Source organism: Dendropsophus ebraccatus, chromosome 4 (assembly GCF_027789765.1).
Source record: "Dendropsophus ebraccatus isolate aDenEbr1 chromosome 4, aDenEbr1.pat, whole genome shotgun sequence".
Lineage (NCBI taxonomy): Eukaryota > Metazoa > Chordata > Amphibia > Anura > Hylidae > Dendropsophus > Dendropsophus ebraccatus.
In genome coordinates, this window is record NC_091457.1 from 91,651,891 (window position 1) to 91,671,568 (window position 19,678).

General features: G+C 43.8%; 1 protein-coding gene across 1 annotated transcript in view; it reads left to right on the forward strand.

Moving 5' to 3' along the window:
• The window catches only part of LONP2 (lon peptidase 2, peroxisomal), a 70,494-nt gene extending 61,270 nt beyond the window's left edge, over positions 1 to 9,224 (forward strand). The window contains exons 12-15 of the mRNA XM_069966252.1: positions 2,210 to 2,352; positions 5,387 to 5,594; positions 6,766 to 6,956; positions 8,605 to 9,224. Of these exons, the coding sequence (XP_069822353.1) occupies positions 2,210 to 2,352; positions 5,387 to 5,594; positions 6,766 to 6,956; positions 8,605 to 8,826 (764 nt within the window). The 3' untranslated portion in view covers positions 8,827 to 9,224. The remainder of the gene's footprint in view (positions 1 to 2,209; positions 2,353 to 5,386; positions 5,595 to 6,765; positions 6,957 to 8,604) is intronic.
• Positions 9,225 to 19,678: the final 10,454 nt, after the last annotated feature.

A 19,678-nucleotide genomic window follows, 5' to 3' on the forward strand; every position in this document is an offset into this window, starting at 1 on the left:
AAATAAGAAAAGTGTCATACAGGTGCCCCCATACACTACTAATGCCCCCAGAGGTGCCCCCATACACTAATAATGCCCCCAGAGGTGCCCCCATACACTAATAATGCCCCCAGAGGTGCCCCCATACACTAATAATGCCCCCAGAGGTGCCCCCATACACTAATAATGCCCCCGGAGGTGCCCCCCATGAGCTAATAATGCCCCCAGAGGTGCCCCCATGAGCTAATAATGCCCCCAGAGGTGCCCCCATACACTAATAATGCCCCCAGAGGTTCCCCCGTACACTAATAATGCCCCCGGAGGTGCCCCCCATGAGCTAATAATGCCCCCAGAGGTGCCCGCATGAGCTAATAATGCCCCCAGAGGTGCCCCCATACACTAATAATGCCCCCAGAGGTGCCCCCATACACTAATAATGCCCCCAGAGGTGCCCCCGTACACTAATAATGCCCCCAGAGGTGTCCCTAAAAAAAAAAAAAAACATCCTACTCACCTAATCCGCGCTGTGCAGGCAGCAGCTCTTCCTCCTCCTCTTCGGGCTCCATCTTGCGAGCCGCAGGGACGGGACTTCCGGCAGACGTGATGACGTCACATCCTCACGCCTGCCGAAGAGGTCACGGCCCGGCCTCCCATAGGCTGCTGGTATGAAGTGCCGGCAGCCTATGGGAGAGAATACAGGAGGAGGACGCTGACAGGTCCTTCTCCTGTATTCTGATCGCTTTAATGTTCCGCCCGCTCACTGTGCGGGCGGAACATTGAAGCGATCACTGCATCCCGAGAAGCTGCGCGGCCGCAGCTTCTCGGGATGCTCAAAAACAGGTGGCAAGGGGGGCCGTGCGGGCCCCCCTAGCGTAGCGGTCGGGGGGCGGCGGCCGGTAGGCCCGCCGGACCCCCCCTTGTCTCTTAGGGTCCGGGCCCCATACGGCAGTACCACTTGTACTGCCCTATCGGCGGCCCTGTGTGAAAATACTACTTTCCTTTACATTCCCTTAATCTCAGGAGCACGCTGGCTGATTTTGTTGGAGGTGTTCAGGCCAGTGCTACCTATGGCATTTTGTTGCTCTGACTGACATTGTCATTGCTGCTGGGGCCACTGTAGCCTCTGTTGTTATTAGAGAGTGTTATGCCATGCACCATTGTGTTGACACTGTTGGGTGTGTGGTGACAGGTGCTGTCTTTGACATGCTGCTGAGGTCTGTAGCTGCTTTTGGGAGCTCTGTGACCGGGGTCACTAGTCTATGTTGTCACAGGGAAAAAGGCTGTTTTGACTGGTGCTGTCATGTGATTTTGGGGGGGGGGGGGGGCTGCTGAGATTGACGTTGTCACAGTAATGCTGTTGGGGGTGATGTGACTGCCATTGTCATGGTGCTGTGACTAACGTCAGGGGTGATGCTCATGGAGGTGATGCCATTGGGAGTGCTGTCACTGGTGCTATCTATACAATGAAGTTGGTGACACAGTAGCCAGCATTCACATTGGGGTACACTGACTGGCGTTGTGGTGACTGCTGAAGGTAGCCTTCACTGCTGGGAAATCTTCCCTAAAGTCATCTCCTTGACCATGTGTACACTTCATAGGGCTGATTAGTTTGGGATTTGTGTTGTCTCTATTGTTCACTTGTCTCTAGCTGACTGATGCGGTCTCTGTAGTGAATGTGTCTCATAGTCTATCCCTTGGGTTTTACAATTGATCTGGCTCGCCACCGCAGGACATGCTCATCCTCTGTGTAACAAAAATCATTTTTTCCAGCCTCATTTGTAGATCACTTTCTAAATTCTAGAATCTGATACATTATGACGTAGACAGTGTATCACACTATCAGGATTAGATATATTTACCTTACAGAGGATTAGACACCGTTGTAACAGACCCTCAGCTGTAAGGAATATTAGGTCTGTTAGTTTATTCAGAATAACTTACCATTTTTTATATCTTTGATTGCTGTCAGTGGATAGGAACACATTCTGTTACAAAGTTGCAGAACATTTTGTTGTACAGTGTTATTTATAACTCTGAAACCCCTGTAAATGTGGTAATGGCCCACCCCACCCCCTCATTGTGAGCCACGACTGTGAAATGGAGATTGCGTTCCCTGAGGTCAGTGACCGGCCTTGCTTGGTACAGCTGTGTCCCTGGGAATTCCTCTCCATGAAATTTTGCTGTCATTGAAAATTTCTTTTTCAAATCCCATGTGATTTTCTTTTGCTAGAACGCAAGGCAAACCCCTCCGAAGACTCCAGACCTCGAGAAATCAGCAGCCCAGCAGACTTGTCCCTGCCCCCAGAGATGCCTATACTGATTGATCATCATGCTCTAAAGGACATCCTTGGAGCGCCTATGTATGAAATTGAGGTAGGATGTGCAGTGTATGTATATCTGTGTGTTCATAGTTGCGTTGCCTATGTGCCTGTAGATCAATTTTGCAGTAGACCTGCCTGCAGTCCTATGTAATACTACAAATTGCTCTTTCAACAACTCTTAATGTTGTATTATATACAGTAATCACGGCATATAAGAAACACCACAAAGATCGAGATCTACTACTTCTGTGATGAGTAACTCACTACTGTGTAATGGGCATATCTAGTGGCTTTTGATGTCCATGCTTTAGCCATTTTGCAATTATGGCTGGCATGTGTTTCAAAGTTGGTTAGAAATATTGTATGATTACACCACAATGCCTAAAGGGATATTTCCATCTCAAATAATAAAATTTAACTTGTAGTGCACAGTAAATATTTTTGCAAATACATTCTTTTAGCAAACCTTTCTCCTTTTCCTGATATGTCGTTCTTTTCCTCCCATTGTTTACAGCTGATTGTCATAAAAAAAATTGGGGGTTTATTTTTTTAATTTTCAATTTTACAATATTTTTAAAATAATTCTAAAATATAGCATTTTGGCCACTAAGCCTAATAATAAGCTAATCCTTCTTGTTCTGTAAAAATCCCTTTAAGCAGTAAACTGGAAAAATTATGGAGAAAGGTAACAGCACTATTATACGATCTACCACTATTCACAGTAGCTAATGTTCAGGGTTTAGTGTCCCGCTCCCTATTCAAAGACCTTTGCATGGGTCCCAGAGCATGCCTAGAAAACTCTCCCATACAAGCCATTAGGGTTGGCTCAGTCCATTATACCTATGTCCACAGGTAAAGCGTATCTCTAAGTGCTGTTAAAACAAAACATCTAAAGCAAAATGGCTAAACATTTAGTTAGGAGAAAAAAACTTGTTCCAGTATCTGGTTCTGATCGATTAAAAAAGGGATACATTTCCTATGAAACATATAATAAATGTGCACCAGAAAATGTGCCAGAAATCTGTTGCATTATCAATAGTAAATCTGCTGCTTTATGTTTTGCTTTTTTAGGGTGCGTTCACACCTACAGGATCCGGCGGCAGATCTGCAGCAGATCCGCAACAGATTTGATGGTGCAGATTTGATGCTGTGTTCAGTTAATTGAATGAAATCTGCTGCGGATCTGGTTAGTGTAAATGTACCCTTAGGGGGACATTTATTAAGTCCGGCGGTTTTTACACCGGACTTATAAATGTCCCCGCATCTCCGGCGCTGCGGGGATTTATGTAGAGGCGGACTGCCTCTACATAAATCCTGTGCGCTCTGGTGCACACCACCGAAAACCTACGCCAGCTGAGGACTGGAGTAGGTTTTTGGCGTATCTTTTGGCGGAACGGATGGTAAATCGCGCGGACTCTGAGTCCGCGCCCTCCGTTCCGCCCCCTTCACACCCCTCCCCCCCCCCGGCGTACTCGGCGGAAAGTGCCAATTTGCGAATATTTTATTCGCAAATCGGCCATTTGCGAATAAAATAATGCGCAAATCGGCACTTTCCGCCGAAAATCATCCGTACGCCGGATGAGACATGTCCCCCTTAGTGTCCATGTGGTGGTTATGGTGGAAATCCCTTGGGTCTCTCTCGCTATGTTATGCTTTTTTTCTCGATCTCTAGCTGCCTAACATATTCTCTCACTCACTCTCTTTCTGTCTCTTCATCTATTCTGTGCCACCTTCTAGTTGTGAACTCTTTATCTATTGCTCTCTTTGTCTCTCTTCTATTGTTGTTTTGCCTCTGTCTAGTTTCTATTGTTTTTCTCAGTTCCATCTATAGTCATTATCCCTATCTGTGGTATGACCTAAAGTGTAGTTATGATAGGAGGCTCAGCCTAGACACACATTTTCACAGCATCATACAGACAGAGTGACTCAGCTCTCAGACAGCAGTGGCTGCTGTGTTATGTTGATGCTTCGGGGGACTTGAGATCTGAGGTTGTCTGACATCTGTACACCTGAATGAAATTCTGTAACAACAAGGGAATTCTGTGGTTACAATGATGCATCTGAAACATTTAAGTGGATTAAGGAAAAAAAAAAGGGGGGGGGGCAGTTGGCATCTAACATCCCCTCCTTCTTTGTTTTCGTCCTCCCTCCCCCCCCCCCATGGTCAGAATACATTGATTCATGCAGGGGCTGTCATTGCTGTGATTGAACTTCTTAATCCCATTCAGCTAAGTAAGGATGAATAGATGGGCCAGTGCTGCCTATGAAGCTGTGAAATCCACTTGTAACACAGATCTGTTTGCTCATCACTACCAAAGTGTATGGGGACCTTTAGGACCCTTTTACAATGGCTGCAACACGGGTTGATAGAAACGCTAATTTGGCCAATAATCAGTCAGTATAAATGCATCAGCGATCAGCGTCCACTCATTGGCTCCTTTCATCTTTTGAGCAGGCTTATCAGCTACAAATCTCTCGGGGATGTGCGGCCAATAGCAATGTATTTAAATAGCCACACAAACAATCCCTGTATCATTCTATTAGGTGTGCTGTGTACAGGCAATACAAATGAGCACTGATCACACTGATCAGCGCTTATTTGCTTCTGTAGGCAGACCAATATCAGGCCATCTAAGAGAACACTTCTCCTTCTGCCAACTCTGTTGAACAGACACACTACATGTCCAGATTTGTGAAAGGATATGAAGCAGTAGCTGCTGGGGACTGTAGTTCGGCATGGAGAGGAGGGTCCAGGTGGTCTCTGATTGCCTTGTTCATGACTGGAAGATTTCTTCTTCTGCTACGTTACAGGGTGTGTAACAATCTAGTGAACAGGATATGCTGAGAAGCATTCCATGTTGCTGGGGCTGGCAGATCTTTCCGCTCGCTGCAGATAAAGTAAAGCTATTTTGGGGACTGAAAACATTTTATTTGCAGAAAGTGTTTAGTACAAGACAATTACCAGGCATTGGCACAGGCAAACGAGCAGCACTGCATCATTCCCCGTCCGTCTGTAACTATCAGGATTTGGTGGTTGTTATATTGATGATTTTCACCTTGTCTTTTATTCCTGTGTATGTTCTCAGGTATTTGAGCGCCTGAACCAGCCGGGTGTAGCCATAGGACTGGCCTGGACCCCTCTTGGAGGGGAGATAATGTTTGTGGAGGCCAGTCGTATGGATGGAGAAGGCCAGTTAACCCTAACCGGTCAGCTGGGAGATGTCATGAAGGAATCTGCACATTTGGCGATCAGCTGGCTGCGTAGCAATGCAAAGAAATATCAGCTGACTAATGGTAAATGGTGACAGACAACCTCAATACATGTGATGTGAATGAATGCTGCCTCAATATCATAGACACACCATGGGACCTCGGGCGATAGTTCACCTAAAGTTCATGAAAGTTTCTGCTAGCAGTAATTTTATTAATGTGCCCATAGTAAAACTTGGCATCAGTACTACCAGACAGTTGATGGACTAATAGAACTGTAGATAAAATATCACAATATATAACTATAAATTTTCATTTTGTGCTCCTAATGGTTCATATATACACATTTATCCAGTAATCTTGAATACTCATTGTTGATGGATAAAATAGAATGTGTTCTGCATATCTACATATAATAGTGGTAATTCTAGAAGTATTCAATGATGCCAATTGATCCATATAATCTATAACTACCACCATAGGAACCATAGCAGCTGCTACTGGGCCTGCCATCTCAGTAAAGCCCAGGCTGCATAAAACATCCACAGTCCATGTCTGAGCTGTTTTTGCCTGGTGGCCTGGGCAGGTGCAACTTTTAGCTGTCCCTTAGGATTGGGATACAGTTTAAAACTATGAGGGTGCAGAGAGCTCTCATTTCTCACAAGCTGGCTTAGGTCTGCGGGGTGTGGGGTAACCTATTGGTGGGGTAACCTATTGGTGCTCAACAATTTTTTTCTGCTGTTCCTCAAGCTGTAAGGGTCAGATTGGCAAGGAAGGTCTGTCTGTGCTTTAACTTTTACATGCAGTTGGTCAATTTTCATGCTTGAGTCAAGGTGGAATTATGTTTTCTATAGGGCTCAGACTTTTCTAATTGTGCATACAGTATTGCAAATATCAACCTGCTGTCACTGTTGTGGAGAGGTTCTTTTAGAAAGAAGTGAAACTACCAAGGACAAATGTTATTCCCAATACCCAGTAAACCCACAGATTAAACATTGGTTTGGCTTGCATATAGCTAATTCCGAGACACAATGATTTATTAAGGAATTGTACTGTAAGAAGTCTCCAGTCTCTGTTAGTGGTGTGTAATGTGGGGAAAGTGTAATTCCGAGTATGCGCCTAGGCCGCCACTGACCTGTATTGTAAGCCACAGGACTGTACTGTTGCCACAATGTTATAAATGAAAGTGGTGGAGTAGTCTTGGGTGAAACATGTTGCAGGATGTTATTCAGCTGTTGTCTTCTTTCTCCTTCAGCATCGGGCAACTTTGATCTGCTTGAAAGCACTGACATTCATCTACACTTCCCAGCTGGAGCCGTCACTAAGGATGGACCATCTGCAGGAGTGGCCATAGTAACCTGTCTCGCTTCGCTCTTCAGCGGCCGGCTGGTGTGCTCAGATGTAGCCATGACTGGAGAAATCACCTTGAGAGGTCTGGTGCTTCCTGTAAGTAGCCCAGTCTACGTTTCAGCCTATTGTCATAGTCAACTACTAGCTTAGTGCTTCAAATAAAAGGGATTCCACTGTTCCCATATTAAATCCTCTTCGCAACATAGTAAGGTAGCTCCACCTGTGCAGTGCCAAAATGGGGTTGACTGTGTTTTTCTAATATAAAGTAGCCACTTCTCTTCATACAGCCAATGGGTTACGTTATAAAATTGTTGGCACTGCATGTGATTTTATGTGTCACACAAGTACAGCGCTGGCCAGTGGTACAAAAGGCCCAGGACCATAACTATTTGGGGCAAACCTAACTTCTGAACCCGCATCTGTGGCACTTTATGTCAAGTGCCAGCTGACCCTGTTGGATAAAAGCCATTTAACCCCTTAGATGCTATGGGGTCAACATTGACCACTGCAACTCTGTTAGACAGAGGGGGAAAGGTGGGGCTTCTTCTCAGAAATCCTGCTGATGGGGTGCAATTCTGCCATCTGGTGTATAGCACAGAAATAATGCAGTGTATTAATGAAGCAAATAAGCTTGGTAAGATTCCAAAGTGGACTCATGGGGGGGGGGACATACACATCTGGTATCTCAATCATAAGAGTGATCAAAAAATATATATTTTTTTAATAATCTAAAATGAAACCAATGACAAGTGTAACTTGCAGCAGTTAAAATGTATAGTTATCACCCCATTATGGTGGCTGAAAATAGCTTTAAGTTTATTCTGGAACTTTGCTATGTAAAGAGGATATGGAGCTTTGTATTAGAAGCACAATATTTTGTACCCAATGACAACATGGTTTTTAAAGGGGTTGTCCACCCAGACTTATGCTCAGGAGGGGAAACAAACAAAACCGAAGCATACACCTGCTGTCCCATCTCTTCCAATGAATGAACAGCCTGCTATGTCATGTCCTCAACCTTGAAAACAGCAGCACATTGAGGACTGGAGCAGTGTAGTATGGGCTGAAGCCAGAGAGGTAAGTGTTTGTTTTTTCCCCACTCACACCCCCTCCCTGGGCATAGCACATAAAGGAGTCCCGGCTGGACAACCCCTTTTTAAAGGGGTATTCCACTCAAGTATAACTTTTGATATCTTGCTGCCCATGGTAAGACTAACAATTCATTCCATACTTGTTATTTTCTATGTAGTCTCCTTCTCCCAGTTCTCAGCTGCTGCTTTCTGCTGAAGACACAACTGCATGTGAGCTTTTTTTCCTCTTGTCTGCTTCCCCTACCTTCTGACTGGCTTTATCTGCAACATTGTAGCAGCTTTGTAATGCTGGGAGGGTTATTCTGAGGTCAAGTTGCTAAGGAACTCACTGTGATTAATCCTTCCAGCATTACAAAGAAGCTACAATGATGCAGATAAAGTCAGTCAGGGACTTATTTACATCAGCTGTCTCAGAAGGGAGGGGGGGGAGAGAGAGAGAGGCCACACACAGATTTTTGTGTTTTCAGCAGAAAACAGCAGCTGAGAACTGGGCAAAGACTAAATCGATAATAAGTATAGAATGAATTGTTCTCACCCTGAGCGGCAACATATCAAAAGTTATGTTTGAGCCTGGGTTCACAAGCTGCAGAGTAGTAGTGCAAAACTTGGTAGGTTTTGACTAACTTTACTGCATTTTCATCTCTCTTACATAGGTTGGAGGGATCAAGGACAAGGTGTTAGCAGCTCACAGAGCCAAGCTTAAGCGTGTGATCATCCCCCAGAGGAATGAGAAAGATCTAGAAGAGATTCCTCTAAATGTGAGACGGGATCTGACTTTTATCTTTGCAGCAACACTGGAGGATGTCCTGAATGCAGCGTTTGATGGAGGATTCCTGCTTAAGAGGGGACAGGAGCTCCTCAACAGTAAACTGTGAAAAGACTTTATTATAAGAGCATGGTAAAGTGGGGAATTTTATAGGTAGACATTGATGGGATACTCATGAGAGGTGAGGGAACTAAGTGCTTTGTATACACATCCCAGAACAGGGACATTTATACTGTGCCTTTCTGTCTTTTAGCTGGTATTAATAGTGGGTAGGTTGGGGGTATAGACCAATCTCTTAGCAATAAAGAATATATATTCTAGCATTAACAGCAAGAGTTTATCATGCCCTGCCCACAAATTCTTTATAGGTGGACACTAGGCACAGTTTTGGGAGGAGTCTAGTTAGAGCTTACTTAGCACCTATGAACATTATCCTGTTTAGGCTTGCAGCACTACTGATTGATTCAAAAATGCATCAGTTGTCATATCCTTTTTTTTTTTTTTTTTTACATAAAATATCAAGGATGTAAGGCAGAACGCAGCACTAGAGTTCCGATGTATGATGGGTCTGTCGATCCGGCAGCACTATTAACATGCCGGATACTGATCATAGATCATGTTGTAATATTAATTGCACACCAATACTGATACTGATCATATTAATTTCAATGGGACAAAGATGGTGGCAGTTCCCTCCATTGCTTTTCTACTGCACCGGAGGGAAATGCCGCCAGATAAGTGTAAACCCAGTCTAAGTGTCCCTATCATTAAAGGAAAAAAAATACATGTTGCTGAAACATGGCACATCATGGCAATCTGTTAGTGTTTCAGTGTTCAAACTAGCACTTATCGCTAAAGTGAGCCAGGAGAAGCACAAGGTTGTGTTATTCACCTCCGTCTCACTGCATTGGACAAGATCCATAAAGGTCGGATGCAAGAAGCTGGGGATTAAAGTGCTAATCACACACTTTTCCTGGTTTGTTTTAACAATTGATGGGAGTCTAAACACTCAGACCCTGATAGCTCAAAACTTGACATAGAAATGGTTTTTTTTTTAACGACATGGTGACAAGCCATCACATAGTTAAAAGGGGTTGTATCACTTAGAAAACTAGGTCTGTAGTGAAGCATTATGTTAAATGTAACATATTTTTAACATACAAGCATTTCTTAGAATGTATAGTTTGCGAGATATAGACTCACTAATCTCCCATGTGCCTGCTTTGTTTGATAACCGGTGGGCCTTAACCATCTTAGGTCACACATGCTCAGTTCAATTGCAGTCACATGATCGGCCCCATTAGTACTGGCAGTTGGTTTTCGCTTCACATGCAAGCCAGGGGGATTGTGGGAAAGTGTCTGCATTGGTACATGGCAACAGTAGGGTCACAGTTCAGAGAGGAAACCAGGAAGGGATCAGATGCATAGAGAAGAAAAATAGTGCAGTGATGTAAGCTGCTTTACAAAAAAACTGCATATTTGCTCTCCTTTACATTTATGTATGTAGTATGCATCTGATTTGACCTCCTTTGCGACACCACCCCTTTAATATTAATCAATAGCAGTACAAAAAGATGTAATGTAGCCCTAACCTTAAAGTCTGATTGAAGAGGATTTGTGTCCCTACCACCCTTGTGTCCTATATTGTACCTTACTAATGGAAATACAAAAAAAAAATTTTTTAAAAAAAGGGCGTTAATAATGTCATAGCACTTATTACAAGATGACAACACTTTACACATGGTGTCTGGTCCTGAGATGAAGAAACATATTATTGATAATTACCATTGGTTGTTGTATTGATAATTATAAGGATTTCAAATAAACATATAAGTAAAGTGTGAGTCCAGACTGTATCTAAACAATAAGCATAAATAATTGTCCATTTAGAGGGTATTCAAATATTCAGGTTTTTACCTGTAGTTATTCAACAGAAAGTCACGAATGGAATACTGAAAGAGTATACCATCTGTTCCTTTATCTTTAATAATTTTAATTAAAAACCTGTGTAAAGACATCCTTATGGAATTTTCCACCCAATTTTGTTTTCTACCTAAAGAAACATTAGCTAATCTTTTACATAGTATAGCTACTGCACCAAGGTTTTAATATTATGGATCGAAACCTCAGGCTTTTCACCTTTAGGGTAGGTTCAGACTAGTGATGTCACAATACCAGAATTTTGAGTTTGAGACCGATACTAACTTTTTTATTTCGATACTCAATACCAGTTCGATACTTACTAAAATATTTTTTTTTAAAACAACGATAGAAATATACCCCCTAGACAGCGAATATAATAAACCTGAAATGTTTTCTATACTCTTCAGGCCTGCACTATTACAGAGATACCAATTTATGGACTTTTTTTTATTTTTATTTTATTACGTTAAAAATAAAGGTTTAAGTTTTTTACATAATTGTGTACAGAGTACAGTGATCCGCTATACCGTGTACAGCGATCATGGACAGCTCTGCTATACACTGCCCACTCAGCTCTGCTATACAATGCTTAGACAGCTCTGCTATGCACTGCCCACTCGGCTCTACTATACAATGCCCACTCGGCTCTGCTATACAATGCTCAGACAGCTCTGCTATGCACTGCCCACTCGGCTCTGCTATGCACTGCCCACTCGGCTCGGGCACCTCACAGCCCCTGCACCTCCCCCACCTGCCAGCCGGCTGGATCCTCACATGTGTCCTCTCTACCGGACCTCCCGCTCTCCCTCTCCGTCCTCCTCTTCCTCTCCAGCCGCTGTCCTCCGTGCAGCTCTGACTCTTCAGCATAAATCATTTCTCTGATAACAGAGTCTGCCCGAGCCAGACTCTATTATCAGAGAGACACCAGCAGCGGGGGTCTGTTACACATAGTGGCCTACCCCTGCTGCATACGGAGCGGCTCAGGAGGGGTCAGATGCCGCTGTCAGTTGTGACAGCGGCATCAACACAGTTACATAGCCGGCAATCGCAAAGTGCCGGCTATTTGAAATTGGCGCTGCTGGGAGCGGAGGAAGGAAGTGCAGAGGAGGAGACTGCAGGGGGCAGTTAGAGGCACATAGAGAACACGGCCGACGCTCAGATAGCCGCCGGCCGTGTTCTCTGCGCTATACTTTATATTAAGCTGCCTAATAGTGCAGCTTAAAATAAAGTATCGATACCAGGAAATCCTGGTACCGAACCGTTTTTCAGCCCGAAATATCGATAGTAGTATCGATATTTCGGTGCATTGTGCATCCCTAGTTCAGACTGAGGAATTCTCGCGGAATTCCGTCAGCTGTCCGCCTGCACATCTGGGCGCTTTTTCGCCCGGTCCCATAGACACCATTCTATGGGCCGGCGTATTCCGCTATACGCTGAAAGAAGTGTCATGTCACTTCTTTCAGCGGATCACGGAATACGCCGGCCCATAGAATGGTGTCTATGGAACCGGCGGAAAAGCGCGTGCCCGTGCGGGCGGACAGCTGACGGAATTCCGCTGACATTTTCCGCAAGAATTCCTCAGTCTGAACCCGCCCATAGACTTTAATGGGATTGTTCTAAGTTTCTCAAAAAAAAAAAAAAAAGCCATTGCTGTGTGTATGGCATTTTTGTTTCTGGTGTTTTGTCACCTTTTGTGGTCCATCACTAGGTCATGTGATGGCTAGAGATGAGCGAACCTGCCGAATTTCTGGTTCGTACGAACCAGAAATCTCGGCATCTGACACCCGCTGTTTGCTGCCTCCGTGCAGCGGGTGGATCCAGCCTAAGGAACGCCTGGAAAACTGGGATACAGCCAATGCCATAGGCTGTATCCCAGTTTTCTAGGCGTTCCTTACACTGTATCCACCTGCTGCACGGAGCCGGCAGACATCTCTCATGAGAGATTTCGTACGAACCAGAAATCCGGCAGGTTCGCTCGTCTCTAGTGATGGCAGAGAGGAGAAGAAAAAAAAAAAAAAAAAAAGGTTCAGCACACAAATGCCTAAACCACAAAAAAGATTTGTGAATAATCATGCCTGGTAGCTGAACCCTGTTTAAACAAGTTCTTCCTTTAGGGTACGTGTACATTAGGAAAAAGAGGCGGAATTTCAAGCAGATTTCATACGGAATCAGTTCGAAATAACACCCATAAAATATAAACATTGGTCCTTTCCATAGGCTTATATGGGCTTTCCGCCAGAAGAATTTACACGTGAATTCTTTGGGCAGATTCCACTAGAAGAATCCTATAGAAATAAACTGAGCTTAAATTATGCTCTCATTCTGCCAGAGCTGAATAGGCAGGGAATTTCAAGCTGAAAATTTTCCTCTTCAGTTCCTTAGTGTGAACATACCCTTAATTGTCAGACATAAAACAGAAATATGCTGAAGAAGGCGGCTTTTACTTTTTTTAAAAAATATGCGCTTTATAAAGTGACCTACAGTAGGATTGGTGGTAATTTGCAAACAACCCCTTCTATGCAGCCTATTCAAGGGCATTGCTATAAAAAGGAAATTGCCCCTGCTGTTATTCAGGGTGAATCTCAGCTGCTGCAAATGCTCAGGGGTGAAAGTCCAGCATCAAAAGTTACTTGCACCACTGTGAACAGTTGAAGGCCAAGTTTACTAGATCCCCATGATTCTGTTAGTTTTGGTCATAGACTGACTCTGAGGAACACTTCCAAACATACAGGAGAGCACTCCTTGAGTTCAAATCTGCCCTCACCTCTGCAAAACAGGACTACTTTTCTTCCATCATATCTTCCTTATCTCATAACCCTAGGCAACTGTTTAACACCTTCAACTTCTCCGCCCCCCACTGCCACCCCGCACATCTCTCATCTCTGCTGAGGACTTTGCCACATTCTTCAAGCAGAAAATCGATGACATCAGAGTAAGCTTCAACTCACAGTCCCCTCAGCCCCCCCCTCATGCCTGTCTACTGCCCGTCCCCACTAACTCACCTCTCCACTATCACAGAAGAACATCTCTCCAAACTACTCTCCACATCGCACCTCACCACCTGCGCACTTGACCCTATTCCATCCCACCTTATCCCCAACCTCTCCTCAGCACTTGTCCCAGCACTTACCCATCTCTTTAATCTATCACTAACTTCTGGCATCTTCCCGACTCCATACAAACATGCAACCATCACACCCATCCTCAAAAAGCCATCCCTTGACCCTACCTCCTTATCCAGCTACCGCCCCATCTCGCTTCTCTCCTTTGCCTTAAAACTCCTGGACACACATGTCTACCATGAACTTTCCTCCCATTTTTCATCCAACTCGCTTTTTGACTCCCTGCAATCCGGTTTCCGCTCCCACCACTCCACAGAAACTGCCCTCACCAAAGTGGCTAACGACCTGCTGACTGCCAAAACCTTGCGCCACTACTCTGTGCTCCTTCTCCTTGACCTATCTTCTGCCTTCGACACAGTTGACCATTTTCTCCTCCTACAAATCCTCTCATCCCTTGGTGTCACTAGCTCAGCCATCTCCTGGATCTCCTCTTACCTCTCCAACCGCACTTTTAGTGTCTCCCACTCCCACACCACCTCCTCTCCTCGTCCCCTTATTGTTGGTGTTCCCCAAGGCTCTGTACTCGGGCCTCTTCTCTTCTCCATCTATACCTCTGGCCTGGGACATATCATAGAATCCCATGGCTTCAGGTACCATCTTTATGCCGATGACACTCAGATCTACCTCTCTGGTCCAGATGTCACCTCTTTGCTATCCAGGATTCCAGAGTGTCTATTGGCCATATCCTCCTTCTCCTCCCACTTTCTAAAATTCAACATGGACAAAACAGAACTTATCATCTTTCCCCCATCTCGCTCCACCCCGCCTTCTAATCTGTCAATCACTATCAATGGCTGTACTCTGTCCCCTGTCCCCCAAGTCCGCTGCCTTGGCGTCACCTTTGACTCTGCCCTGTCCTTTAAACGACATTCAGGCCCTGACCACCTCCTGCCGCCTTCACCTCAAAAACATTTCCAGAATCCGCTCTTTCCTCACCCCTGACTCCACCAAACTGCTGGTCCATGCTCTCATTATCTCCCGCTTGGACTACTGTAACATCCTCCTCTCTGGCCTTCCAGCTAACTCCCTTGATCCCTTCCAGCCTATCCTTAACTCTGCTGCCCGACTAATCCACCTTTCCCCTCGCTTTGCCTCAGCCTCTCCCCTCTGCCAATCCCCCACTGGCTCCCCATTGCCCAACGTATTCACTTTAAATTGTTGACCATGACATACAAGGCAATCCACAACCTGTCCCCTCCGTACATCTCTGACCTGATATCCCGCTACCGTCCCTCACGCAACCTTCGATCCTCCAGTGACCTCCGCTCCCCCCTTGTTCGTACCTCGCACAACCGCCTCCCAAGACTTTGCCCGAGCCTCCCCCATACTCTGGAACTCGCTACCCCGACACATCCGTCTCTCATCCACCATCAAGTCCTTCAAAAGTAACCTGAAAACTCATCTCTTCAAACAAGGCTACAACCTACAATAACTCTGCATCACACTTGACTGGCTGCACTTTACCTCCTGTTTCTCTCCCTATACCCCATAGATTGTGAGCCCTCGCGGGCAGGGTCCTCTTCCCCCATGTACCAGTCTGTCTTTTGCCTTCATGTAATGTCTTCTGATCTTGTATTGTTCCTGCCTGTTGCCTATCTATTGTGTAGCGCTCTGGAACTAAGGGTGCTTTATAAATAAATAATAATAATAATAAAAAATCATTAAAAACAGTTTGGCATGTTATTGATCGCAGTGGGTCTCAGTCTATATTACACACAGTATGAACAAACCAATAACTAGCTTCAAAATCTACCACTTCACAGGGTTGTTGTTTTTTTTTTTTTTTAAAAGCATCACAATGTTATTGTAATTCTTGCTCTCTTCTATGGACTTACTTTAGGGGGACTTTATCAAATATGTACACCAGATTTTTGGTTTCAAAGTTGCACAAGCCCTTGCTTATTTTTACATGGCTCACCACTTTATAGGGCTTAGTATAAAGAGAGTGACCACCTCTTGTGTTCCTCAGATTTACTAAAACTTGAAGCTAAAATCTACACCAGCTCCTGGATAGCATAGAGTTTAGTCAGAGGGACACAGGCAGCCACTAGATACAACCAGTTTATTAACCTGTGCACACCGCTTAGGCCACATTTTCACAATGTGGTCTCCAATACCTATATAATGTTGCTTATAATCTCTGCACCATCACATGGCTATTGATAAAGTAGCATGGCTTCAGCCACATTCTGGATCACAATGTGGGAATACAGCCTTGAAAGGTGTTCACACATTGTGTTTTAATTTGAAATTGTTGAGTATAAAACCAGGAACCGATTTAACTTGCCCTTCATTTATGAAGGAAAGCCTAAGACTTTTTTTTTTTTTCAAATCCATTCCTGGCTTTGCACTTAGTAACTAAAATGAAAAATCTAAATGTGTGATCATATTACTAATAGGAGCAGCAAAGGCCACCACAGATAAGCTAAAGAATGACGTGGAAAACATCAGTCTTTACTCAAGCTGTCTCTTCATGTACTAGACACCCAGAGCAAGTTAAACAGTGTACAACTGGTATGTATATACAGTTTTTGTAAGTCATTTCATAAAAAAAAAGTCAATTACATATTAAAGAGGTGTTCCAAGATTTTTATGTTTTTTCAAAAATCATTCAACATTATTGCCTAAGTCAAGAAATACCTCTCCATATCAATTTTTTTTCTCCATCAGCTTCTCCAGTGATGAAAAAGCTCTTTTTATATCTTGTATTGTTTGTTTACAAGCTGCTGTGTCTGTTTACTTACACAGCACACCCAGTGGCCAGAGTTGGAATTGTAGTGTATAAGGAGCTAATCAAATGCCACATGTGCTGCAGCCTCAGGTTTAGTTTTTTTTACCTAACCAAAATAAAATCATATTGAATTCTAACATTATAATGATTTGACTAAAATATATATATATCTTTTTCTATTTTAAAATTTTTTATTTATTAAGAATTAGATCTATTTTGTGGACTATTTTCCTCTTGCTTCACCAGCCCCTGTCTGTGGCACAATGGTAGCTATCAGGATTACCATGCTCACTGACCAGGGTTCAGACCCCATCAGCGTTTGCTTTCCCCCCCCCCATCTTATTTTCAAATGATAGCTTGTGCTAAGTAGTATGGTCATTGTAGAAGAAACACTGAGGGTATTACACAAACAATATGAATTTTCAAAGAAAATAATGCTCTATTGACTCGATACCTTCTTTTTTTTATTATATTGTGGCAAATAGATATGATGGTATTTTGGTTAGGTAATACATGTATACAGATATCCATAGCAGTTTTAGAAGGTATAGAGTCAATAGTTATTGTCAGTAGAGCATTATTTTCTTTGAAATTTTATCTTGTTTGTGTAATACCCTCAGTGTTTCTTCTACAATGGCCATAATGTTTAGCACAAGCCATCATTTGAAAATAAGATGAAAAAATAAATAAATCAAACTGTGAGAGGATGTGAACTCTGGCCAGAGATCATGGTAATCCTGACACTTACCATTGTACCACAGGCAGAGGCTGGAGAAGCTGGAGGAAAATAGTCCATAACAGTGTTCTGCCACACAGAGCTCATCTCCACCCCTGTCCCGACCTCCTACGCACGCACGCACGCACGCACGCACGCACGCACGCACGCACACACACACACACACACACACACACACACACACACACACACACACACACCACCAGCAGAGTGCCCTTTGATATAGCAGAACCAGCTAGCAGGAGTCCTGTGTGTGTGTGTAGGGGGGAGGGGTGGGTTAGGACCGGAGGAGATGATTTCTATGTTGGGACAGAATGAATGCACAAGCTATCAGGATGGCAGCAGCACAGACACACACAGCATGCCCCCTCCCAGAATGACTCTTTGATGTTCACTCTGTGGGTGAAGAGACACTGTCTGTGCTGCTGCTGAGAGTGAGACACTGCTATGACCTGCCCCTCCGTCTTCACATGTCCCCCTCCCCTGGAGCTGACAGCCTAGTGTGTAGCCAATCAGTGCTCTGCAGCTAAGGGAGAGCCTGACACAGGAGAACTCAGTGCAGCTGACCTCACCGAACCGGAAGCATGACAGGAGATGGTCCGGAGATGACAGGAAGCCAGGAGATCAGGAGCAGGCAAATCACATGACCAGCCCAGTGATCTCCCAGAGCTGACATCTAATGATAGATAAGTATATTAGAAGAGGGTTAACCTTAGTTAACCCTTTCCTAATAGCGATCCAGTTGCAATTTGTATCAATCTATAGTGATTACACAATTCTAATGGTTGAAAAGCTAAAGTTCCCATCCCAAATGTTGTTGTTTTTACTGCCTGAAGTGGAAAATGATAAGAGTTACCCGTGGTAGTCTTTATGAATGGCACAGTTGCATAGTCTAAACCAGAAATGTCCAACCAAGCTGAACTAAACCAGCAATAATACTATTTCAACATACAGGAAACCACTGCTTCCTCCATCTTGTTCAGAGGGTGGGGGACAAAGAGAGGCTTCTGCACAACACTTCTAAAGATACAACTCAGCATCTGTATGCAAACATGGTTAAAGAGACAGGTGCGTCCCACCACTATTATTACTATTGTTAAAACAGAGTAACTCTCAAAAGGTGTGACCCTGTTCACACTGGGTCCTCAAGGTAAAAAAAAAAAAACAATGACCAAAAATGGTGAATTTAATAAGTGTATATAAAACTAGCGAATGTAGAACATAATAATGTGTATATTTAGCAAAAGTAAAACGTCAATAAGGTCATCATAGTGTCCACATTAAAAGTCCAAAAATAATGAAAGTCTATAACAAATCCATATGCAACTGAGAACATGCTCACACAACAGCTAATTGATGATGGCTTACCAGTCTGGTGTATATTCATACATGGCAGAGTAGCAAACAGCTTGTAATACAGGACTGGTTCACTGCTGTCAGATGCTAGCGGCTACAATGTCTCTCTCCCGGGTGTGGACACAATGCAGCAATAGTGTAGTTGTAGTCTCCAAATAACAAATTTGTTATCAGAGTAGCGCGCTGTGGCCAGAGCGTGCGCAATTGGCGGGCAGGTGGTAGCAGAGTCCGGAGGTGTAAAAAGGTCTGCATGTGAAGGTTGATGGATCGTAGTTGCTAGGATGTAGTTGATGATGGGTGTAGAAGTAGCTTGTCTTAAAGTGCTATACGTGTTTCGGAAAGAACTTTGGTTAAACCTTGGGAGTAAGTGACACTTTATAGAGGAGGTTTAGAGCAGAAAGATTTTTTTTTTTTTTTTTTTTTTTTTGCCACCTATTCACATAGATGGGTTTTACATGCGTTTTATATAATTTTGTGTTTTATGGATATGTGATATATGCTTTGATATCTTTTGTTCTCATTGTTTTTTTTCTAGGTCTTTCATGTCTGAAAGATAGTTCTAAGTCTAAGGACTACATTGTAGGAAATGTCCATACTAATATTAACTACAGAATCCAGCTCATGTTTTATATGTAATACTGAGATCCGAATGTTCAAGTTTATTTCCTCCTTTCTGATCCAAACCTCCTCTATGAACTGTCACTTCCTCCCAAGGTTTAACCAATCTGCTACTGATGAGGGAAAGAGTTCTTTCTGAAATGCATATAGCACTTTAAGACAGAAGCTACTACTACACCTAGCAACTACGATCCATCACCTCTGCATACAGACCTCTTATCTCCAGACTCTACTACCATCTGCTGCCGATCGCGCGCATTGTGGCCACAGCACACTACTCTGCTAACAAACTTGCTACTCAGAGACTAAGGGTACTATTACACGGAAAGATAATGGCCAAATTGGCTCTATCCGGCCGATTATCGTTCAGTGTAATAAACACAATGATCAGCCAATGATAATTGTCATCGGCTGATCGCTCATATAGGTTTGGACCTATAATTGTCAACCACCGACCGTGCACCGCTACCTGTAA